At 42.6% G+C, this 24,974-nt stretch overlaps 1 protein-coding gene across 6 annotated transcripts in view; it reads right to left on the bottom strand.

Annotated features, from left to right (window-relative positions):
• AFF2 (ALF transcription elongation factor 2) overlaps window positions 1-24,974 on the bottom strand; it is a 473,257-nt gene that overhangs the window by 151,239 nt on the left and 297,044 nt on the right. For 3 of the 6 annotated variants that reach the window (XM_025460809.3, XM_049107359.1, XM_049107362.1), the window contains 3 exons: window positions 7,392-7,478; window positions 1,718-1,754; window positions 1,330-1,363 (listed from right to left, as the gene is read on the bottom strand). In XM_025460809.3, the coding sequence (XP_025316594.1) occupies window positions 1,330-1,363; window positions 1,718-1,754; window positions 7,392-7,478 (158 nt within the window). The remainder of the gene's footprint in view (window positions 1-1,329; window positions 1,364-1,717; window positions 1,755-7,391; window positions 7,479-24,974) is intronic. The other 3 variants (XM_049107360.1, XM_049107361.1, XM_049107363.1) reach the window with 1 other exon arrangement.

Here is a 24,974-nt window from a genome sequence, read left to right as displayed (position 1 = left end):
AAACCTGTGTTGACTTTCTAAATGTTCAAGCATGTGCATGTGCGTGTGTGAATTTTACTGACATTTTAATGGGAGGAGGGCTAGGTATTAGAATAAGATCTATTGTTTACTAGAATAACAAGGGAAAGGGCAATTCAAGATGCAATGAATGGAAAAGCTGAAATGAACACTATCAAAGACGATTTTGGTTTCCACGTTTCCACATAATTTGGTCCTTAATTCAGGGTTATGGTTTTATTCCCTCCCCCCTTCCTTATTTTTTGCTCACCTCTTTGAATGAGAGTTCTTGGTTGCTGAAATTGAACTTTGAATTAGAAGGCACAGATCTGGCCAGAAAACCAAATAAGAGGACTGACAATGGGGTCAGGGCTCTAGGGGCTCTCCTGTTCAACAGAACCAGGACAGTGGAAATGCCACTGACTTTCTCCAAGCCATGGTCTATTTGGGAGTCATTCCCAGTTGTTTTACGCAATTATTCGTGATCTTCCAAAAGGTGAGCAATTCACTTCAAGTGTGCCATTAGACCACTTGAATGTCATAAATTATTTCATTTTGAAAATTTTCAAGTATGTGACTATTACTCATATAGAAAAGTCGACTTTCATTTTCTATTATTAGGAAGGAAAGAAGTTGTGAGAGAAATACTCCCTTGATACGTTCTTGGACAAATGGATATTACAAAATCTACAGTAGTTAATCTGAGGAAATTGGTTTCTCCATACCCTTCCTTCAGTTAGCATTAATAACAAATGAAGCCAGTGCTGAGAGAATCGCAGGATCCTGGCTTCTGAACTTCAACCCAGCATCATGTAAGCTCTTATTCCATATCTTTCTGGCTGTCCTTGTTTATCTTTAATATACAGTCACCAGATGACCTGCAAACAGCAAGGTCTCGGGCTGACTGGCCATAACAATCCACTCAACACTTCATGTCCAATCATGGCTGCTGAGATGTGTCCTTCCTCCATCCTAGTCAGGGGTGTCTGAATATTGTGTATAATGAGGTCTGTGGCTGAAGTTACATAATGTTCAGACTAACTAGTCAAGAATCACAATTGTTTTCATATTCCAGGTATTATTAATGTAGCCTGTATTTACATCACTAGAGAGTCTAATGGTGACCTCATTCATTTTTACTGCTACTCGCTTATTGTAGGAAATCTCATTTTCTTCTCTAACCAAACTCCACATTATTATAAGCCAAGGTTCCTATTTTCATGGAGCAGGAGAACAAGATCCACTCAGCAGCCAGGCACTGTTTCCTTGCCAAATGCCCCCAAAGAAGCCTGCTTTGGAAACCCAAATACTCACAACTCAAGCGATACTGACTTTGTAGAAGCTCTGCTGGTTGGGTCACTCCACTCTGAAAAGAAAGGGCACACATGATTACTACCCATGTTTTCTACTGTCAAATGATCACTCTGAATGAAATTAATCTTTTTTTTTTGAAATTAATCTTTAAACGTGTAGCATGTTTGAAGAATGCATAGATAGATAGATAGATAGATAGATAGATAGATAGATAGATAGATAGAAAGAACAGCATCCTATCATAAGTCACAGATGAAAAAGTAAAGGAACCAATTGGATGTATCACAATCTGAATTTTTGCCACTGTCAATTCACATTTTCACAACATCAGGTAGGAAAGAGAAAAAAGTGGGGGAGGAGATGACATGAATGTTTGGATGAAGGAGAATGTTTTAAAAACACCTACTTTGTAAGGTGAATCCAGGGGTCAGGTGTTGGGATTCCTATAAGGAAGAACACACAATACAGATATTAGTTAAATGCTACACAGGGAACAAAAGGTGTATCTGTTATTGTTGAAGACAGAACTTGCCTAATGTTTGCCAAAAAGGAAACCGCTATTAGCAATTCCATCAAGTAAAGCTTCTGTTCATAGCTCTATTGAAGGATAAACATTTGCCAGTCAAACCTGCTGCAACATGACCATAACTGCCATTCCACACTGATGAAATGTGTGCAGCATGGGAATAAATGACCCACACGTGTGAAATTCAAGTGTTTAATTTCTCACTTAGCTAGGCAGTGATGTCTCTAAGGAAGGAAAGGGGCCCCAGTTCAAACTAACAAACGATCCTGGTTTTGGTAGAAGTGTAAACAAGACCCTAATTAATAGATTTGCTCCATCGTTCCCTTTTATAGTAACAACTCCAATTTTCTATCTTCACTGTGACACATATGTGATAGATGGATCTCATTTTCACGAGAGAAGTGTTCTTAAAACTTCATTACAAATTTGGTGAAGTATAGGAAGTCATTTGAAATATACAAGTGGAGCATATTATTTAAAGGGATGTAGATTGGATTTGAAAGTCACCCTGCACATGGCTCATTCACTGTTTTTGAGAAACACAGATTTCTACACATTGGACTTTCTGGAAGCATGACAAACCTGTGTGGCTCCTGACCAAACCTGCAGGCAGAAGCCTTGTGACAGTGGACAGGGTATGCAGACAGAAGAGAGGATACTGACTGCAAGACAAGAGCTTCGAAAGGGAGACCATGAATTCAAGTAAAACAAGAATTTAGTTATATCAACTACTGATGTAAGTAATCTACTCTTGAAGCCTAATTTTGCCACCCTATGGAAGAAAAGAGAGAATCACAGTATCCTTTGTCTTTAAGAGAAGTAATCTAGAACCATTACACTGCGTTTTAATGGAAAGTGGATTTTTCGATCTATTCAGCATGATTCTGCTGCCTAGGAGACTTCACTTCCAGCAAGATCACCACTCCAGAAGATGACCATAAACTCCACAAGAGATGGAAAAGGCCTCTCAACTGAAGAGCTATGACAAAGCCCATGCAGTTTGCTGCTCAAAGGCTCCTCTACCTTCACTTGATAGAGAATTGACTTTTGACGAAAAACTCTAACAAGCTTGGCCATTTGCTTCCCACTCCTTAGCAAATCATGGATGGCGAGGAAGGGGAGAACAGTCCTAGAGGTACAGCTGCTGGGAACACCAAGCCATGAAAACGCATAGCACAGGGAGCCAAAGAAAATGACACACAAAGTCAGAACTTACAAAGCACAGGAGTCTATGGCCATTGAATATAGAAGCAAGTATTCCTATCCATCTTAATAGCTCCTGAGGGCATAATTACAGCATAGTCCAATAACTGGTGTTCATCATAATGTCTAAGTTATCAAGAAAGACTAAAGCACATTTGGTATAATTGTTATAAGAAGTGGGAAAATATTAATTACATCCCAAAATGATGTGTATAACAGGATTCCTATGGAAGGATGGGCCTTTGGTTATCCAAGAATTTCAATCATCCAGAACACCTCATTTCCTGGAATGCCAAATAAATGAGGGGTTAGCCATGTGTATGTCTTTCACTACATCCAATATTTCCCCCTGTTTAATTTTTATAAGGGATTTCATTACAATTGTATGGGGCAAGATTGGGCTTGTATACCATTAGGAAACAAATGACAAGTTCCAAAGTCAAATAAACCAAATACTTGGTTAGAGAGTGACATGTGCAGCAACTACTGGTCCCAGAAAGCTAGACTGAAGTTTTAACCTTCAGCCAAGTATTCTGGATATTAGACCCAAATAGTCAGTTGTTCAAGGAATTAGGGCAGTGATCCATAAAATGAATTTGAGGATTGCATTATTTACTGAATTTGAGTCATTAGAGTTACGTATTCTTGATACTTTTTTTTTTTTAAAGTAGGCTCCACGCCGAACTTGGGGCTTGAATTCACAATCCTGAAATCAAGAGTCAAACGCTCTATCGACTAAGCCACCCAGGAGCCCCTTGATACTGTTTTTAATGTTAAGCTAGATAAGACTTTTTAAAACTAGAATTCCAAACAAATGAAACACCTTTGGATATTACCCAAGTTATCGTAGAAACACACCCAACTCCAATGGGAAAGAGCCTGGTTGTGGGAAAAATCTGAATTGTTCATGCAATAATTGTTGATGCCCATAATACAAATTTTTAAAAAAGAAAAGCCTAACTTTGATCTGTGTGTTTCTTTCATGGACATGTCATATAGGTAATTTTAGTAATAGAATATAATGATGTCAAATTGTTTTCACAAATTCATGTGAGAATATTTTCCATAATAACTTTGATGATAATCCCACAATCAGACACTCCCACAGGATCTAGACTCTAGAGCAGGAATTGGCAAACTTTTCCCATAAAGGGCCAGATACGAAATATTTTAAGCCTTGGGGGGGCATACAGTCTCTGTCATAACTACTCAACTTTGCCGCTGTAGTGTGATAGCAGCCATAGCTAATACGTTAAATGAACCAGTGTGGCTGGATTCCAAGAAAGCTTGAGTTATAGATGCTGAAATTTGAATTTCATATCACTTACGTTATTTCATATCATTCACAGTAACTCATAATGCTCATAACTATTCACATTCTTTTTCTCTTGAAAACCCTGACCATTTAAAAATCTAACAGCCCATGGGCTATAGTTTGCCAGCCTCTGTCTGGAGTTTGATTACCTCCATGGAGCCTTCACTGAACTTCCCTTGAGGACACTATTAGCTCCACTCCTGTTTAGCAAGGAGTACTCCCTTCCTTGTGAGTTTTTCCATGCTCTATGAGAAAACATGGCATTTTCAGTTTGGGATGGATAAGTAAACTTCACTAAGTTGGGAATTTTCAACCGTGTCTGTTTTTGTAAGTTTGTAGAATTACTATTTGACCTGAAAAATCCACTGGGATTATATGGTACACACAGACACCCGTGGAGCACGTGCATGCATGCACACACACACACACGCACACAGTGCAGAAGGGGAAACGAGACTCAGGAGAACTTGAGCAGGACCACCTAGCTAGCAATTGGCAGGGCCAGGATTCAAGCAGCCAGGTCTATAGCTCCCAAGGCAATGAAGATGGCACCCTTTAGGCTGCTCAAGCTCTATCATGAATGTATGAAATGGATGCTTCCTGAGAGGGTGGGGTCACCTGGTTCTGGTTCAAGCCCTGAGGAAGGAGGGATCACCCAGGTACGTGTACTGTACACAGCCACATTTTGGAAAATGGAATTTGAACTGAGGCAACTGTAAATCTGTGTGATAAACACATCGCCACAACACCTGAGTCTAAAGGGCTGGTCTCCTGATTCTTTTAGCTGGGGGATTTGGAGCACATTACCTTACTCTGTGCCTCAGTTTCCTCCTCTGTGAATTTTGGAGAGTCGAAATACCAATCTCTGGGTTGCAATGAGGATTGAATTATTTACTAGGTATTATGTGCTTAGAATGAGGTGAAGCACGTCGCAGCCTTATGTTGTTGATGTCATTACTGTTATTGAAAATGTACTTCTCTTTTAAACCAACATTTTGGCAGGAGCCAAGTGAAACAAAAGAGTGGGTGTGTATCCATGCTGGTTTCACCATTTTATCCTAGTCACCTCTACCTTTATCATGTGGTGATGGGAGCACAGATAATTAGCAGAAAATGCAAATCGTGCCTGATTCCAAATTGTGCACTAACTACAAAAGCCCATTTAAACAACTGGTTCTATTGTATACACTTGTAAATGTCAAAATTGCAACTTGCGCAAATTATCTCCAGAATTGGAGAACACAGCTGAAAACACTGCAATTGCTGTACCAGTGTTGGATTCAACGCCTGAAACGGCTGGATTGATCCCTTGGCTGGGATGCTAGGGAGAGGACACGAAGCCCAGAGCGGCCTAAGGAGGGACGGACAGGGGGCATATGGAAAGGAATGACACACACACCGGATATTGGACAGAGAGGGTTGTTGCTCTTACTCCTGACCCCTTTCATTTTTTTTTAAACATTTTTTATTTATTTATGACAGATACAGAGAGAGAGAGAGAGAGGCAGAGACACAGGCAGAGGGAGAAGCAGGCTCCATGCACCGGGAGCCCGATGTGGGGTTCGATCCCGGGTCTCCAGGATCACGCCCTGGGCCAAAGGCAGGCGCCAAACCGCTGCGCCACCCAGGGATCCCTCCTGACCCCTTTCAAAGGTAGAAGGGGATAATTAAACACAGTTTAGGCCAATGTTATTGCTCAACTCATGACCCTAAATGCTGAAGGATGACTGGGTTTCTCCTTCTGCAAATAGTCTAAACTCCTTGCTGGCACTCAAGGTTTTTTACAGAGATGCACTTATTTGCCTGGGGTTCGTATCTCTCTCTACTTCCCATCACTCAAACTGTGAACCAGCCACTCGAGACCACACTGGTATGGATCATGCCATGATCCCTCATCTCCTTGTACCTTTACCCATCCTGTTCCTCTGCGTGGAGTGCTCTTCTCTTAGGCCATTCTCCACCTGTCAAAGCTGTAAGCATCCTACAAATGCTGCCACCTCTCTGAGCACTTCCTCAACACCCAGGGACTGCTAGATACTTCTCTGAACCTTTTATTCTCTACAAAGACACTTTCTACACTGTTTTGTCAATTAGCTGATAACAAGTAGAGGGTTTCTTTCATCCCTAACTTTAAGTCTGTTGTATGACCTCAGAAAATGATTTCTGAATAAATGAGTGGATGGATGAATGGATGGTTAATTGGATGGAAGGAAGGAAGGGAGAAAGACACTTTTTAAAAATATGTGTTATTACAATAGCCATGGTTATTTAGGCATTCGAAAAACTGATGGTGAGAAACACTTCTTACTGGGAGCAGGTGAGGAAAAAAAATAAACACTGGATGATAGAAGTGTAGAAGTTCTATCAGTGTGATGTGATGGCGTGTAAAGATCTGTGTGCTTGTGAGCAAGGACTGGAAGGTGATACACAAAATTGAAAATCGACCTATTGGAGTGAAGAGTATAGTTTTTTTTAATTAAAAATTATTGAAAATTGTTGTTACATCACCTAATTGGGCTTCCTAAGGGATGATCTCACTCTTCTGACTCATCAATTCTGGGCACAGTGACTTAGACAGGGGCAGTGCTCTAGGTAGTACAATACACATGCCAGTGTCTGTGTGTATATATGATCTTAAAGCCTCTTCTTCAGTAAAAATGAGATTTACGTTAACATCCCAAGGGGCAAGAGGAAGTCTAGACTTTTTTAAAGATTGTATTTACTTATTTATTTTAGAGAGAGAGCATGAGCAGGGAGAAGGGTGGGGTGGGGGAGAGAGAGGGAGAAAGAATCTCAAGCAGATTCCACACTGAGCATGGAGCTCAATGCAGGGCTTGATCTCACAACCCTGAGATCAGGACCTGAGCCGAAACCAACAGTCGGATGCTTAACCGACTGCACCATCCAGGTGCCCCAAGGAAGTCTAGATTTTATGGCACTAGAACACCAAGGCCATTTTTATTTTTAAGACTCCAACTGGAAGACTGATACATCTGAAACAAGATAAAGGAAAATGGAGGAAGGAAGAGAATTGACCTGTCCTGGGGTAGAAAGTGTGTTCTTCTCAGAGTTTCCAGAAGTATGCATGGCAGTGAGAGGAGCAGGCCAGGAATGGGTCATCTCCTGGTAAAGAAAAACAAAGCAACTTTATTTTGGGGTACTCCAAAAACCAAAAACTTCCTTGGCACTACATATAGCAGGACTCCTTATAAATACTTACTTAGGTGGTTTAATTATTTTCAGAGGAACTTAAATTCATCAACTCCATCCCCCTGCCTCTGTCCCGGTGCTTGAAGCCTATCTATGGCACAAAGGATCACCCAACATCCACTTGCACACTGCCAGTGACAGGAGCTAGCTCCCTAATGCTTGAAGCAGCCTGTCCCATGTTGAGACAACCTGATCACACTATTCCTACTGATGGTGAACTAAATGCCTGTCTCTCAGGAGCTTCTACCTATGGATTGTACTTTGGAACCATACAGAATACATCTCTTCCTTCACATGACAAGCCTTCGGCTGTTGGAAGACAGCAATTCCTGTCCCCTGGTGCTGCTTTTTCTCTAGTCTGAGACATCTGTAGCTTGTTCATTCATCATTGGGAGACTTCAACTTTCCTTCTAATGCTTGAGTTCTGCATTCTGTCAACTGTCTGATTGCCTGGGGCTCATCTAACTCATGGCATCCTGTTTCGGGTGTGATATGCCAGCTCAGAGAAGGGCAGCACGGTCACTACCTTCATTCCGGAGACTCTGATACTCATTTCTCTTGGCGACAAGATGGGGAGCATGCTGTTGATTCTTCCATACACAGAAAAGGCCACTGAAGAGAATTCATTCTCATTCATCGAGAAGGTTTCTACGAGATTGGTAACACTGTTCCGCCCAGCCATCCGCACAGCCTTTCTGAGTTCAGGTCTCAAAGCAGGAGAAACTCCTTATCAGCAGGGCCACCTTCTCGATGCCTCCAAACACTTGGCGTGAAAAGAGTTGCTATTCAAATCTTGCTCGAGTCTGAGGGCTCATGGCCAACATGCTTTCCCCCGAATAGTAAGGGTAATCAAATCACAGGCTCCACGTCCCAGCACCAGAGTGACGAAGTTTGTAAAGCAGGAGGGTGCCAGCGTGTGTTGTATTCATCAGACATTTTTGGTGTATAAACACTCAACAGCAAAATCAATGCGGTCATGGGGGAAAAAAGAAGGAGAGCTTTGGGGAGGAGTGGAGAGGATCAAAGTTTATGAAAGGCCTTTTTTTTTTTTTTTAATGAGTCAGTTACATAATACTTTCCCCCAATCTTTATGGGTAACGTAATTAGTCATTTCAAAGGTAATATTAATAAGAACACTCAGGTAGCATGAAAACTTTTTCCCCCTTCTATAATTACCCAGTTCAAAAAGAGCCTTTGATGTATGAAGAGCTGTAATGCAAAGAGATACTTCACAGATTCATTCACAGTGCAACGCTGAAGCAGAATTTGTAAGTATGATTCAGACAAGGGCTGACACAGATTGGATCCTACCTAGCACTATTTACAAGGAGGCGCTAAGGACATTAAATATGCATACAAGATTTAGAGGGGATGCTTAACCTACTTAAGAGAGAGACTATTTTCAAGTGTTTTCGAGTTGTGCATTTATATGCAGTTGATAACGTTTGTGACAAACGCTCCTTACGCATTCATCCAGACTGGCCCAAAGTAACTCGACGTGACAACAGTTTAAAGCTGAATTCCAATTACTGGGTAGTTTCTTTTCAAGTTTGGGTGTCTTCTTTTTTCTGACCGAGGCTGGTCTTCTCCACAATTTGTCCCCATCTCAAACATACTGGTCCTCTCGTGGCTGAGCTAACCAAGGAGCTATAAGCCCCAGCGGTGGGAATCGAGAAGCACTGTCTCTTACCAGCACCTACAGAGTATGCCTCAATCGGCGAGAGGCTTGGTTACAACCCTTTTCACCATGGGCTTTAGAGGTGTGCCTCTGGATTTGTTGAAAGGTGTTTCAGACACCTGGAAGGATGAACTCCCTCTCAAACGTGTACCTTCTCCCCCAGGTCATCTGAATTGACTCTGTGGCAGAATGGGATTATCCTGAACTACCGTCAGAGTGCACCACTCTGCTGACCAATCCACGCAGAACTGCAACCCATTTTGCATTTTCAATTACAACTGATTCTCTATATTTGAAATGTGAAATTTCATGAAATGGCAAGCTGATTCCATGTTACCACCGATGCATTTGATTAGAGTAAGAAGACGCAGTTAAAAGGAATATAATTTCCTGAAAGGCTATCTTCAGGCAGGAACGTTGGAGAAAACTCTTTTGCTTCTCAAAATGAGCTAGACCTGTAAAGTGTGGAGAGCTCACAGCAGATTTTCCATTGTCATCCTTTTCATTCACACTTGAAGGATATTAATCTATTTTTATGTTCTTGCTATTCCCAAGATAAGAACACCCATGCACCCTTATCCCACTGTACTGTATTCATCAGGTAGGGATGAGCACAGTATTGCTCCGCAGTATTGCCAAGGCTTTTACAACAGGCTCCAGTGCTGAGCACCCGTGCTTAACACCAAGTGTCATTCCTCCATTAACAACAAACTTCCCTCTCTCTCCCTCACACACACACACACACACACACACACACACACACACACACACACATTTGCATGCATGCGTCCATGCATGTGATTGGTCTGAAATTCCTTCATCTCTGGGCTCCCTTAGTCCTCCCTGAGAGAGAAATAAAGCAGGGACTCATCTTCCCATTGGGTAGTGGTAAGTGAATGCTGGTGACCAGTTCCAAAGTTCACGTTCTTTCCACTACACCAGATAGGTTGACTGTTATTATAAAGTTGACTACCATAGTCAATGGAGAAAGGACTAGGTAAGTAATGATGTTTTATCTTTCAGCAATTGACAAAGAATGAGTTTCACAAGAAACAGAGCATTCTATGTAATCTCTAACAACGGGATGGGTGCTTAAATTAATGTGAGCTGAAGACTTCAAAATCGAACACAGAAAAATCAGAAAAAGCCCAATTTTCCCTATCCTTCAAAGATTTGATTGATCAACTGCTTGATTTACAGCACGAGCAGGGGGGAGGCACAAAGGGAGAGGGATACAGGGAGAGAGACTCTCAAGCAGACTCCATGTTGAGTGCAGAGCCCTAAGCACAGCTCTGAGATCATGATTTGAGCCAAAACCAAGAGTCAGATGCTCAAATGACTGAGCCACCCAGTCGCCCCTGTTTTAGTAAGATTTATTTATTTACTTGAGAGGGATGTGTGGATGGGGCGGAGGGAGAGAATCTGAAGCAGACTCCCCACTGAGCACAGAGTCCAACAGGGGGCTCGATCCCACAACCCTGAGATCATGACCTGAGCCAAAATCAAGAGTCAGACACTCAGCCAACTGAGCCACCCAGGTGCCCCAGATAATGACCAATTTTCCACCAGGGATTACTTCTCCAGCATATTAACCATATTATGGTTCACGGAGAGGATTCTAATGAATCCCAAACAACTTGTGCATAGAATCACTTTGCTGGGTGTGCCACTGGCTAAGGAGCAGAAGATAGTCTGGATTCCAGATTCTCCTAATTTCAAATGCATCCCGTACTCACCCAACACAAAGCTCCCTGTCTGGCTGTTCTTTGTAGTAACTAGGATGTGGTCTCAAGCCTTGTTTTACTCAACTCTGCATCTCCAGAGTCTAGTATATAGTAACTGGTTAATCTGAGATATTCTTATTAGTGTCTGAAGTTTGTGTGTTTGAATTAATAATAATAATTATTAAGATTCACCAAGTGCTTACAGTGCTAGGCACTCAGTTCCCATACTCAGCATTCGTGTACTACAAACTAAAGAGGCAAGGGTTACTCATACTCCTTTGGAGACACGAGGAGGTCAAGGGGCATGGCCAAGGTCACCCAATTAGTAAATGGCTGGGTCTGTTTGGTGGATGCCCTGTATTTTGTTCTACTAACTTCTAAAGTGCCAGTCACCGGGATCTAGAAAGGATAAAAAGGATAAAAAGTCAAAATCCTTCCTCCCCAAGAAGAACTCACTCTGCTTGATGTGCTCACCACCTCAAGAGGGAAATGTGCCAAGGCATCAGAAGGAATCCATTGTGTGAGGCTTTTGAGAAAGGGTTCATATTGAAAGCAAGAGGAGCTATGTGTGTGCATGTATGTGTGTGTGTCTGCATGTGTATTCTTTTCAGAGGCTAACACTCTATGTGGCACACAGTAGGTGTTCAAGCAGTGTATGTTTAGGTTCTATAGCGTAACATAAATATTAAGGTCCCTACCTCAAAGAGTTAAGTGAAGAAGTGATTATTTTTTCAAATAACCATCCTAATGAATACAATGGCAATATCTCACATATTTCATTGTTGTTGCTAGAGTACTAAAGCTCCCCTAAAGACTCCTGGACTGAGAGTAAGGAGAGCTTAATTCACGTCTCCATTTGGCCGAAAGCTACCCGAGTGACCCCAGTCAAGTCACTTGCCCTCTCTGAGCCTCTGTTTTCCTACGTACAGCATGTGGGCTTTGGCTGAGATGGCCTCTGGGGGTTCTCTCAGCTGTCAACACCGTTGACCTCTGCTGCCATGTCTCCAGGCCTGCCACAGGGGAAAGGGAGCTAATGCACAGGTGAGGGGTCCAGAAAGCACAGGGTCAAACACACCCAAAGCTTGTGGCCACCAGCCCTGCAAGCAGAGCCAAGGCACTGCCTGTATGCGCTTAGCAGGCAGGCAGCTCAGGCTCTGTCTGGAGCTCCAGATGAGAGGGGCTCTGTACACCTTCCCCTTCCCTCTCTTGAAATGCTAAGAATATAGGGGCACCTGGGTGACTCAGTTGGTTAAGTGTCTGCCTTCAGTCCAGGTTGTGATCCTGGAGTCCCAGGATGGAGCCCTACATCGAGACCCACATCGGGCTCCCTGCTCTGTGGGGAGTCTGCTTCTTTTTTGCCCTCTGCCCCTGCCGCTGCCCCACTTATGCTTTCTCTCTCTCTCTCTCTCTCTCTCAAATAAATAAATAAAATCTTAAGAAAAAAAAGAAATGCTAAGAATAAAATAACTGCCATTTTGGAAATACAAATTCTTGTGAGGAAGACTAACAATACATGGGAACAGCTGAGTGGTTTTAAAATACAAATATGATTGAATAGACAAAGAAGTCCACAAAAATCAGGTCTGAGTTTGTTTTCACTGAGACTTGGACTTAAATGACCTTGGACTCCAACTTCTATTGGGGGAGGGGATACTTTTTTTTTCTGTTTCTAGTTCCAGGAAGCATGATAGGAAAGTAAATATATACACTGTGCAGTCTGACATGCTGTCAGGGCCTAACAATACAGAAACATCAGCACCTTCCTTTGTCCAAAACTAACTACAACATGAAACTAGTGAGTCCAGTCCATGGGTCCCAAATATCCAAGTGAGGGGTGTTCACTAGAGTCAACTCTGCTTCTTTAGCCAAAGGACTCTCCCTTCTCCAGAGCAAAAGCACAAGTGTGTGCGGGTAGGGGTAGGGGACATGTTAATAACTCCTCAGAAAACCTAAGTTGCTTGAATACATGATTTAGAATCTTTGTATCCATGGGCCCTAATGGTTCTTCACAAGGCCAGAAACAGGGGAGTGAGGTGGAGTTAGGCATGAGGGTTGCCAGCCAATAAGGGTCAAGGGCTCTTGGGGTCCCCAGAAGGGCTGGCCTTGGGAATCAGGCCTCGGGGGAATAGCAACCAGGTCATTCCTGTCTTCAATCCGCGATCAGTTGCTCACTGGCCTGTAGGAGGCTCTGCTTCCCCCTGATAGGAAAGGGAAGCCAGGCAGGAGTATTAGCTCTGTTACCTGCAGCAGCAGTGGGGCTGGCTGTTCACTAGGAAATGGACCATGGGAGCTGAGCAGGCCTTGGGGTGGGTGCCTGCAGGGAGCTGAGCAGTCAGCTGGGAGCGGATCCACGAGCTGACTGTATGCAGTCCGCACAGGCTGCTATTCCCAGCGTGGCCCACCAGCATGCAGTCCCTGCAGAATCATGCACCTTCCTGCTTCTCTTGGCAGGCTCTCCTTCTGACAGGCCCCGGGAGGACAAGGGCAGGAAGATGGAACCCTTTGGCCAGGGTCATAAAAGTTCCCATGTGAAGAAGCAGGGCACATGGGAAGAGCTACTGGTCTCTCTCTCTTTCTCTCCCCCCACCCTGCCTGGACCCCTCCAGGAAAGACGTTGTGTTTCCCAGAATGTTTTGTCCTAAATGTGCTCATATAAAAATAAGCTGCTTACTTAGGGTTCGAGGGCCTTTTTAACACTGGCCAGGCCACAATCTAGAACGTTGACAGCACTGGGGAAACAAGATCCTACTTGGAAGGCTGGGAAATGACCAGAGATCATCCTGGCGTCAGTAAGGCATCGAGCGAACCTCACAACTCCCTCGGCTGAGGGTGGAGATGCACAAGGTGCGTCATCACGCACTCAGGTAGATTTACAGTGCAGCCGAACAAACTTACACGAGTTGTGGAATCAACAAGTTCAACCTTGAAAGCCGCCTCCGGAGGCATTTCATACGGCTTGGCCACTTGTGCTCCTTCCTTGATCACCACTTTTAATGAGAATGCTGCCTTCCTCTTTATTGTGCTTTTTTGATAGCAAGACATCACTTTCAGAAGCACTATCTCATTTAACCGACAACTTATGAACATACAGAATGTCTGCTTATCAAAATTGTAGGTGACAGTAAACGGCAAGGAATCAAAATTCAGAAAGAGCTTGCCAAACCCGGCCTGAAGCCAAGAAGATGAATTTTAGCAGAGGTAAATGGAAATCACAATGATGTTCTACAAACCAAGTGTCAAACCGCAGAATGAGAAAGCCCGCCTGACATAGCTGTATGTAATTCATGGGCTAAAACCCCGAGGATTTTAGTTTGGGGGATTTACCAGCCAAAAGAACCAATGCCAACACAGGTGATATTAGGGCAAGTCTGACGGCCACGGTGTGGAAGGCAGTAAGTAGATAATAGCACACAGTAGACTATCAGACTGCATCAGACTGCATCAGAACCAGGGCCACTGTGGATGGGCCCATGCTGGCAGGGGCATCGGAGGACTGCAATCTCTTACTAGGGACAGCCATGAGAACCAGAAGAGCCTGGAAAGCTCATCACATGGATATTCCCTTTAAAAGGGAATATTTAGTCTACAGCAGAGGGAGAGAGGGAAGATCTGACAGGTGCCTGCAAGTACCCTAAGGGCTCTCATATGAAAGAGATTTGGGACCTGTTCTATAGACCAAGAGGTGAGGGCTTGCCCTATGGGTAGAAGTTATCAGGAGACCAATTTTAGCTCAAACTATAAAAGATTTTCCATTCATATGAGCTTTCCAATCATGGAGCTGATGGCTCTAGAAGGCAATGGGGGCCCATCTCTAAAGGCAGGAGATTTAAAGGGATTCCTAAAGAGGCGGGGCAAAGAGGTTAAGGACCAATGATCTTATGATCATATTCTTCATCTTGATGAAGTCAAGGATATTTATGAGGCAAACTGAATCTGAGACAGCAGGGCTGTCATCTGCTTTTTTTTTTTTTTTTTTGACATGACATACAAACATGGATGGCGACATTGGCTAAGGAGATTCATCATTCTCCCAGGGACGGTGGGGGAGGAGTACCAGGGAGGGCCTGCTACCTCACAGTGAAAGCCAACAGCCTCATTTGTCTGATCATTCGCTCAGCTCTTGGAAAGTCCAACAACAGTGGAACCATAGACTTTCCTGGGCTTGATCACTAACACTCCTGCCAAGCCTCTCTAGTGGTCAAAATGCTGTTCCACGAAATTGAATGAATATTCTTCTCTTTGGAACAGTCTTAAGACAGTCTCCTGAGAGTGTATCTCCAATTTCTATGCAAGTGCTCGTAGGGAAGAGGTATAAAATTAACTGTCCTGTTAAACATAACTTCCTAATAATGGTCCAACACAAAATGCAATCCACCAAGAAAAAAAAGGCTAATGTTTTTTTTATATTTTTTTCAATTTTTATTTATTTATGATAGTCACAGAGAGAGAGAGAGAGAGGCAGAGACACAGGCCGAGGGAGAAGCAGGCTCCATGCACCGGGAGCCTGACGTGGGATTCGATCCCGGGTCTCCAGGATCGCGCCCTGGGCCAAAGGCAGGCGCCAAACCGCTGCGCCACCCAGGGATCCCAAGGCTAATGTTTTTTAAAAAAGTTTCTAACACTAAGTTATGATTTCACTGACATGGTATAAAAATCCTGTCACTATTTCTTTCTTCAAATAAATAATTGACTGCTTTATTCAAAACTCTTCAGTGCCAGCAGTTGTTCCAGGGACTCTGAAAATTTTCTTCATCAGCCCCAGGGCTGTACATGCAAAAGGTCCAGCTCACACTGGCTGCCGTCATCCTGGCACCCCCACCCCCAACAAGGATTCTACTTTAAAAGGCCTAATTCTAATTTACAGTTGGGGAGCTCAGTGATCAGTGATCCTATGGCTTCACCATGTGTTCATTCAGGCAATGAGTCCATCTTCTAGCCATTGCCAGATGCAATGAATTCCATTTCATTCGCTAAACATAACAGGGATGTGTATAGCCATGGGAAGTTACTTGTCAGATGCTCTGCACTCAGAATCCACAAAGAAACCTCTCTAAGGGCAGCAATAGGTAGGCAGACCAGCATGGTGAAATATTGGGCTGAATTCAACCAGACCCATGGAGTTCTGCATGTGTTTCCAGCAGGGGAACCCTGAGGCTGCAGCTCACCTAATTAATGGGGTTGAACACCCCCATAGATGATGGCCTTGTAAATTTGGATCCTTCTCAGGACATCTGTCTCCATTGGTCAAAGCAACCAGTACAGAAGACTGGCCACACCAGTAGGAAATGCTGCTAGGTTGATTTCAATCAAAATTGCTTTCCTGGGTAAAGGCAAAATTAGCACGAGTTCAAGAGTAAGAAATGTAAAAAAAAATGGCCATTGAGAAATATTTTTGCTCTGTGGTCCAGCCCAAGCATCAGAGGATTCTGAGGTTTCTTGAAGGCCATCTCTTCCCTTTCTAACTCAGGAACTTGTTTTCTTCATCCAGAAACTAATTTTGACACTATTACATTTTTTCAAAAGTGATTTTTTAAGCTTCACTGTTGAGTTTGTGTTTCAAATTATTTTGCCATCGACTGCATCCAAATGACCATCACTTAAAACATAATATAATGGTGTGGCCCTTGTTTTTTGTTTCAGAGCAACTTTGCTGGATGAAATGACACACCATATCCTCACAGCACGAAAGAATTTTTTAGGGTTAATCTCCAATTTGCTCCCTTAGCTTCAGGTCAGCCAAAGCAATTTGATAAAATTAACACACCTTCATTGGATGCTCCCCCAGCACCATCTTTAATGATCTACATTCAGTTTCATTCATCTAAAAAAAATTATTGTCTACTCTTTGCAAGGTATCTAAGAGCCAGGTATCTGGACCAGGTCCAGGCACAGGGTGTAGCTGGGCTCTACTTAGGTAACTAGAGTATTCATAATTGGAATGGGTATCAAATAATAGCAATTATTGGTTATCATTCAAAAGTTGAACTAAAGTAAACCTGTCAGAGTTGGCTTAAAAAAGAGTCACATTCAATTTGTTATCGTGTTCCAGAAATCACCAGAGATGGGCTGATCTCACACCACGGGACAGGCAGATTGAGCCTGCAGGTGCGGAGACACAGCTTATATCATAAGTGAAAGACAAGTCCAGGCAAAGGGAGGCAGGAGGAAACATTTCGTGCAATTCCCAGTCTAAGCCTTTTATAAGACACACACAAGGCATCAGTATTCCTTTCTAAGGGCTGCCATAGCTTTTCAAACATGATAGCTTTCTTGTAGTTTACACTTATCACATTAAGAAAAATGGTAATGAGGAGTTCATGACAACTCCTTTTAGAAGGAACAAAGGCTCAATTGCTGAGGAAAAAAAGAAGTAATATCTATTTTCATGGAAAGAGCCCTCCAGTGAACAACTTGGCCATAGCTTTGCTCTCTCATTATTTCTAAGCTCAGTAAAAATAAGGCGTCAGGCCACTAATACAGCTGAAACTCCAGCCAATATGATTTGCATGGAATTGTCTTTCCTCGTGGAATCACAGAATCACAGCACCAGGGGGATGAAAGGGAACCGGTTTGCCCCATTCACAAAAAATTAACTAACAAATTGATCATAAGGTTTTGGTGTAGCTACTGAACACCAGGTCTTCCTCCCCCATCAACACACTCCCCCCAGTAAAAATAAAAATAAGCCAGGGATGCCTGAGTGTCTCAGCTAGTGAACTGTCTGACTTCAGCTCAGGTCACGATCGCAGGGTCCTAGGATAGAGCCCTGCATTGGGCTCCCTGATCAGTGGGGAGTCTGCTTCTCTCCCTCTCCATCCACTCATGTGCTATCTCTCTCTCAAATAAATAAAACCTTCTTTAAATTTTTTTAAAAATAAAAATAAGCCAACAGAAACATCACACTCTCTGCAGTTGCCTGAATTTAAAACATTATAACCACGTCTAAGCCTCGGTGAAACTGATTCAGAAATCCCCCTCAGAATATTCCAAGCCCCTAACAGGCTGAGTATTCTTCAATGCCTGGACAGTCACTCCTCTCTCCAGATTAGTTTCTTTCTGCAATTACTTCAAATAATGGGAAATAAATAGCTTCTTTATTCCATATTAAGACTGGCAAAGAAGCCGCATAAGTGAGAGCCATATCTTTTTCTAGGGATGTCTGGCTAATAGAGAAAGAGAACATTCTAAACCCAATATGAACGCTCTAGGGGACAGGCAGTGTGGACATAAAACCTTGCTCCACAGGCATGCTATAAAGCTTCAATCCTCTGTTAAAATCAGGAAGGCTGGTCCCTGTTTGCCTTGGTGAATACAGCTACCTACCAAACAGCATAAGCTAGAAGTAGCTACTGACATGATATGGCTTTGGAAATCAGAACACAGAGATACCATACGCTGAGCATTTACTAAACAAAAATTCAATCTGATTCTTGCATTTTACCACCTCGTCATGTTTGGTTTATTATTATTATTATTATTATTATTATTATATTATTATTATTAAAAAGGTAACAATCATAGAGTCTGTCATCAAAGTGTCTTTTTATTAAGAATTTCCCGTTGATATCCTTGAGGCTTCCAAAGCATTTGCACACCACGAGAAAGGGAAACTTTCCGATTCTCCCATCACCCCCTGCTCCCCCCACCAAGCTTTTGGTAATGACCTTGTGGGAACCCACGGCTCATGGATGTCTCTAAATCCTCTTTAAACTTCTGTTTTCAGCCAATATCATCTCTTGGGGTCACTAGACCAATACGTTTACACCCTGGCATAAATTTAGGAAAGCACCAAAGAGAAGATCCAAAGAGAATATTATCAAAACCCTCTGCTGGAAAAGTTCTAATGAGCAACTGTCACATTGGACTCGAGATAAATAAATGCACATGGAGGACTCTCCCCCCATAAACTTCCCTCTCTCAGGCCTGGGCTTCAGACCATGGTGTGTAATCAATTTGTATCTCTTGTCCAATTGCCAGTTGTCAACCAGTGGTCTTCTACTGGGGCTCTAGTCACATACACCCTGGCCCCTTCGTGCCACTGGCTCCTGCTCATCTAGTCTGTCCTTCATTTGCTTTCAACAAGAAAAGAAATGCGCAAAATCATTAAAAACAATCCCGGACAGGGATTTGCGAGCTACCCACAGAGACTGTTATATAGCTGACAGAAACCGACGTGGCAGGGTCTCTGGGCTAATTAAACAAATGTGACAATTTGAAAAGCTGCAAAGTGCCTTATGAACCGTGGAGTGGTCAAAAATGAAAAAGGGGAAAAATGCCCTGTATTAAAAGACACGAACGGAGCTCATCTATTTAATCATGAGGAAAACCATCGCAGGGGCAATTTACACTCCTCAGCTCAACTGGATTGGGAGCCTGTGAAAGGCTTGAAACATGGAATTCAAAGCCATGCTTCAAGGATATTTGGGATTGCTGAACAATTAAGAGTCACAATTCAACCCAATAGAATTTTGCATGTATATAGTGGCTAGAATGCCTTGGATGCACCGAAGTCTCATTCATGTTGCCTTGGATGCACCGAAGTCTCATTCATGTTGCTGTGTTTCATCCACTCCAGAATCTAGGGAAGTAGCTCTCCTTGTTCTCATCTCATAGATCAGATTCCTGAGTCCTAGAGAAGAGCAACCTCTGGCTCAGAGTCACGAAGCCACCTCGTGATGGGCGAAAGACCTCTGTCCCAGCAGTGGCTTTGCCCTCTGGGCTTGTGCCACCACTGTGCTCCATAAGGATGATGGGCTCTCCAAAAGGGAATATTGTCAAAGAGGCCGCAGGAAGCAGGCTTGGTCACCTTTCTGTAGGCTAATCGTATTTTGGTCATTTTAAGAGCTACTTGTAGTTGTTTTGAAACCCCTGCCCTTACTCATGCTACTTTCTCAATTTATTGTCATGTGTGTGCGTCATACAATCTGGATGGCAAATCGAAGGCAATAAGTCCACCTCTAAGGAGAAGCCTTGACTTATTAAATGAGCCTTGTCACTAACATAGAATCCAATGAGTGGCTGTCAACAGGATTTAGGCCATGTTAAGTTTAATAATCCAGATTTGGGGGCCCTGTAAGAGTACTAGATCATGGTGTAGGTGAGCAATTTCCCTAATAAAGTCATGGGTCATCTAGAGTCTCCAGAACTGTCCAAGTGTTGCCTGTGGTCCTTCCTTTGATGGTGGGCCTTAGGTGACTACCTCAAGACATAAATAAGCTGGAAATGGTAGGAAAGAGAAGTGAAGGAGAGGGAGGGGAAAGAGGGGAAGTGCATGCAAATCAGGTGCTGGGTTTTCATAGTACCATTTTTTCTGGAAAGGGCCCTTTCAGGGTCTCATGTATGTTTGCTTCCCAGAACCTGGATATAAAGGCATTATCAATCCTACTGAACACAGAGGAAACAACGTGCCTGAAGCCTGGAGTGTAGGTGGGCACTTCCCTGCACAACCCACCAAGCCAGGCATCCATGCCTCAGATTTCCTTCCTCTTCTCTCTTTTGTGGGTACATTCACTTTATCTCTTTCTACCTACTTAGCCCGATATTTGGTTCTTTTTGATATAGTAGGAGTACCACTCAGAACTAGAGTCGCATTTGACCAATAGATTCTACATAAGCCTCAGGATGGAAATAAATGATTCAGATAGACTCTAAACATGGCTAAGGGTACATCATCAAAAAGTCAAACTAGATTGGGTTTTATTTAATGATCAGACTCAGAATGAAGACCTGAAGCAGATGTTAAGAGAGAAGCCAGGGGCAGTTCTCTTCACTAGAATTTTCAGCAATGATGGAAATATTGTTATTCTGTACTGGCCAGCAATAGCTACTGGCCACATGTGGCTCTTGAGGGCTTATGATATGCCTCGTGGACTGAGGAACTGAACTTTTATTATAATTGAACAGATTTAAACATCACTAACCAGCCACGTTACCATACTGGACAGAACACGCTAGTCAACAGTCCAATTTTACAGATGGAAAACCTGAAGCCCATAATGGTTCAGAGACCGGCCAAGGGTTACAAAAGAAGGTAGTGGACAGGTCAGGGCTAGCTCTGAGGTCTCTTGGTGCCCAGTCCAGTGCTTTCCTCTTAATCCCAGTCCTTTCAAAGGTTGGAGTTCTGTGGTCTTGCTGTTTAACACAGACCACCATTCACTTTGGTATCAAAAGTGTTGGATGTGGGGTGGCTCAGTGGTTGAGCATCTGCCTTCAGCTCAGATTGTGATCCCAGGGTCCTGGGATTGAGTCCCACATCAGGCTCCCTGCAGGGAGCCTACTTCTCCCTCTGCCTGTGTCTCTGCCTCTGTGTGTCCCTCATGAATAAATAGATAAAATCTTTTTAAAAATTGTGGGCGTGTGAGGCTGTGCTAGGGGCTGTTGGGTTGAAGAGCAGGAAAGAGGCTGCAGAATGTGAGGGTAGACAAGCTTCTTGGGTTTTCTCCAGCCCCAACAGGTCCTGAGAAGTTGGAAGGGACTGGAGAGAAAACCACCAGAGGCCCAGACAGGCGGGATGCTTTTGTTCTGCTTTACTGTTCCATGGGCCTTTGTTCTGTATTTTGTGAACTGGCAATTTCAAATTAACATGTTGCCAGGGAAGAGCTGGATGAGCTAGACTGTGTTAGCATGCTCACCCCAGGAACAGGAGATTAGGGGGAAGTGCTCTGTTTTGATACAATCTTTGCTGTGAGGCTGAGAGTGCCTAATAGAAACAACATACAGGTTTTCAGCCACAAAAAAAAAAAAAAGGTCTGGAAAATTCCCTCCGGAGGGGGCGGGGGGAAACATGTCATGGAAGCATCTTTCTTGTGACCACAATGATAATAAGCACAGTGTAGTGGCACCAAATCAGCCCCTTTAAAACATGATTTAAGAGATTCAAATCAGCTCTCTGGGATTACAGTAGCATATGGGGCTTCCACCTTTGCTTTTAATCAATGCCTTGTTTAAAGTGATAATGACAACATTATTGTACTTTGAGGAGCAATATTAAAAATAGGTTAGAGCAAAGGTATTAAATAATACTTGGCAATGGAAAACCCTAGCACAAAAAGTAGCACTAAATATATTATTGGAAGAAATAAGAAATGGAGTCATTATAATGCCTAGCATTTGTATCACTATTCTACTCACTAAACACTATCATCTGCTTATTAACTTACAATAGCTCCATAGAAAACATATTATTACTTCACCAAGGGCAGACATGGTACTGTGACACCATTTTCTCTAACCAGTCCTCTATAAATTTTAGTCACTCAACAAACAGCTACTCTATGCATTTTTTAATACACCTACATTTGTCACCTTTGTGTCTGGGGGAGAAGGGGCTCCTGGGTTAGGCTAAGGGGCAGAAAGATGAATGTGACACAGACTCTGATCAAAGGAACCTCACATTATGCCATGAGAGGCAGCTTTTCCCAACATACAAAGGTGACAACCATGGATGTGGAAAAGGTAGTGAGGGGACCCAGAAGGAGGAGAGAGAGATTCACCTCATTTGGACAGTTAGGGCTCCCTAGAAGAAGCAATGTTAGTGTTGGCTCTCCCATGGTGTGAACAGGAGTTTGCCAGGCAGACAGGAGTGGATGGAGTGCCAGACAGAGGTGGTGGGAGGCAGGGGGAAAGAAGTCTCTGGAGAATGAAGGAAAAGTAGCAAGAGGTGAGGTAGGCACAAGCCATGACAGCATGTCAGAAGGGCCATGACTGCCAAGATGAGGATTTGGGAATTCATCCTCTAGGTGTTGGGGAAGCACAATACTTCTGCGTGAACACCTCTAGTGCCAGAAATGTCACTTCCCGTCATCCTCAAACAAACTAACCAATTAGAACAGGGGAGAGAGGAAGGACCTAATACTTACCCAGTGTTCCAAGCACATCCTAAGGGCATAACTAACATACATCAGCTCATTTGATCCTCCTATTAATCCTGAAAATTTGGCTGTATTATCCCAGGTTTTTAAAAATATATGTTTAAAATATTTTATTTATTTATTCATGAGAGATGCAGAGACAGAGGCAGAGACACAGGCAGAGGGAGAAACAGGCTCCCCACAGGGAGTCCAATGTGGGACTCAATCCGAGGACCCTGGGATCACGATCTGAGCCAAAGGGAGACGCTTAACCACCCTCAACCACCGAGCCACCCAGATGACCCCCAAACATTCTTCCTTTAATTGCTCAGATACTTATCCCCTTGTAACTGCCCCTCAGGGGTTGGGTTCCACCATTTGAAGTCTCCTCGCCTAAATCCAGCCTTGAGCCCTGCTCCCACCACTGTGAGTCCCTCAGGCAGCAGTGGTCTGCTCCCTCTTCTAGTTCCATCTTCTCTTGGATAACCTCTCTCTTCAGTCATTCTGATTGTGAATCCACTCACTATCCTACTTACTTTCTGCTAAATGTATTTCAGTTCAGCAGCATACCTCTTAAAACGGGTTATGAAACTAATGAAAATTTTAGAAATTGAAAAAATTTAGAAAAGGAAAAAACTCACCCATCATCCTGTCACCCTAACAAAATAAGGACTATTATTTCAGGGTATTTTCCTTTAGTTTCTTTTTATTCATATCTTTACATGGCCATAAAAAGTAAGTACATAAAATGTTATAGCAGATTATTTCACTTTGCAGTATATGGTAAGGTTGTTTTTTTATTCCTTCACTACATCATCCTCAAAGCCATCTTTTCAATGGCCGATTATTTTTCTGAGTGTATAAATCAGAACTTGCTTAACTATCCCCTTATTGTTGGACATATAGTAGCATTTTTTTTTGCTATTATATATCATGTTGTAATGAATAACTTTGTTCACATAGATTTTCTAGGGGTCTGAATTTCCCCCGTATCATGATTTCCCCAAAATGGAATGATAGATGATCAATGTCCTTCTAAAAATGGGATGGCCAACCTAGATAAATGTAGAGACACATTGTGTTCATGAGGTAAAAAGGCACGCCAAGGTAAATTCATCTATTGATACAATGCAATACTAACTAGCATTCGAGTAGAATTTTTTATAAATGCAGACAACATGTTTCTCAAATTCATATGGAAAGAAAAGGAAACTAGAATAGTCAAATCATTTTAGAAAAAAGAACAAAGTTGGAAGATTCATATTATCCTGATTTTAAGACGTGCTCTAAAGCTATAGTATTCAAGACACTACGGTGTTGGTGAAAGGTCAGGGGCATGGATCAATGGAAGAGACTAAAGAAACCAGAAACAGAACCACATAAATAAGGTCAAGCTACTTTTTACAAAACTGCAAAATCAATCCAATAGAGAAAGATAGTGTTTTCAACAAATGGTGCCAGAATGCAATGAACAATGAGCTTCAACCTGCACCTTGCAACATATACCAGAATTAATTCAAAATAGGTCATAGTCCTAAATGTAAGACATAAAACTATTAAATTTTTAGAACATAGCACGGGAGAAAATTTTTATGACATTGGGTTTGATAACAAGTTCTCAGACTTGACACCAAAATCATAAACCACACACACACACAAAAAAAACTGATAAATTCAACTCCAGCAAAAGAAAAAAAAAAAACTTGCTAAAAAAAAAAAAAGAAAAAGAAAACATTTGCTCTTAGAAGGGCACTGTCAAGGAAAAGAAAGAAAGAAAATATTTTCAAAGCACATATCTGGCCAAAAGCTTATATCCAGCATATACATACATATAAAACCTTGGAAATTTAACACCAAGGTAACAAACAATCTGGTTTTTAAAGTGGATAACGGGTTTGAATGCACAATTCATCAGAGAAAATATACAAAACTGAAAATGAGCACATGAAAAGATGCTCAACATTATTAGCCATTTGGGAAATGCAATTTAAACCCACAATGACATACCACTACATATTTATTAAAAAGGCTTAAATAAAAAAGTAACAATAAGATCAAGTGCCAGCAAGGATGTGAGCTAGGTCTTCCACAAATTGCTGGTGTGAATGCAAAATGATACAGTCCCTCTGGAAAACAACTCAGCACTTTCTAAAAATAA

The sequence above is a fragment of the Canis lupus genome, chromosome X (genome assembly GCF_003254725.2).
Source record: "Canis lupus dingo isolate Sandy chromosome X, ASM325472v2, whole genome shotgun sequence".
Taxonomy (NCBI): Eukaryota; Metazoa; Chordata; class Mammalia; order Carnivora; family Canidae; genus Canis; species Canis lupus.
The sequence above is the reverse complement of the archived record's forward strand: the minus strand, read 5'-3'. Positions and strand labels throughout refer to the sequence as shown.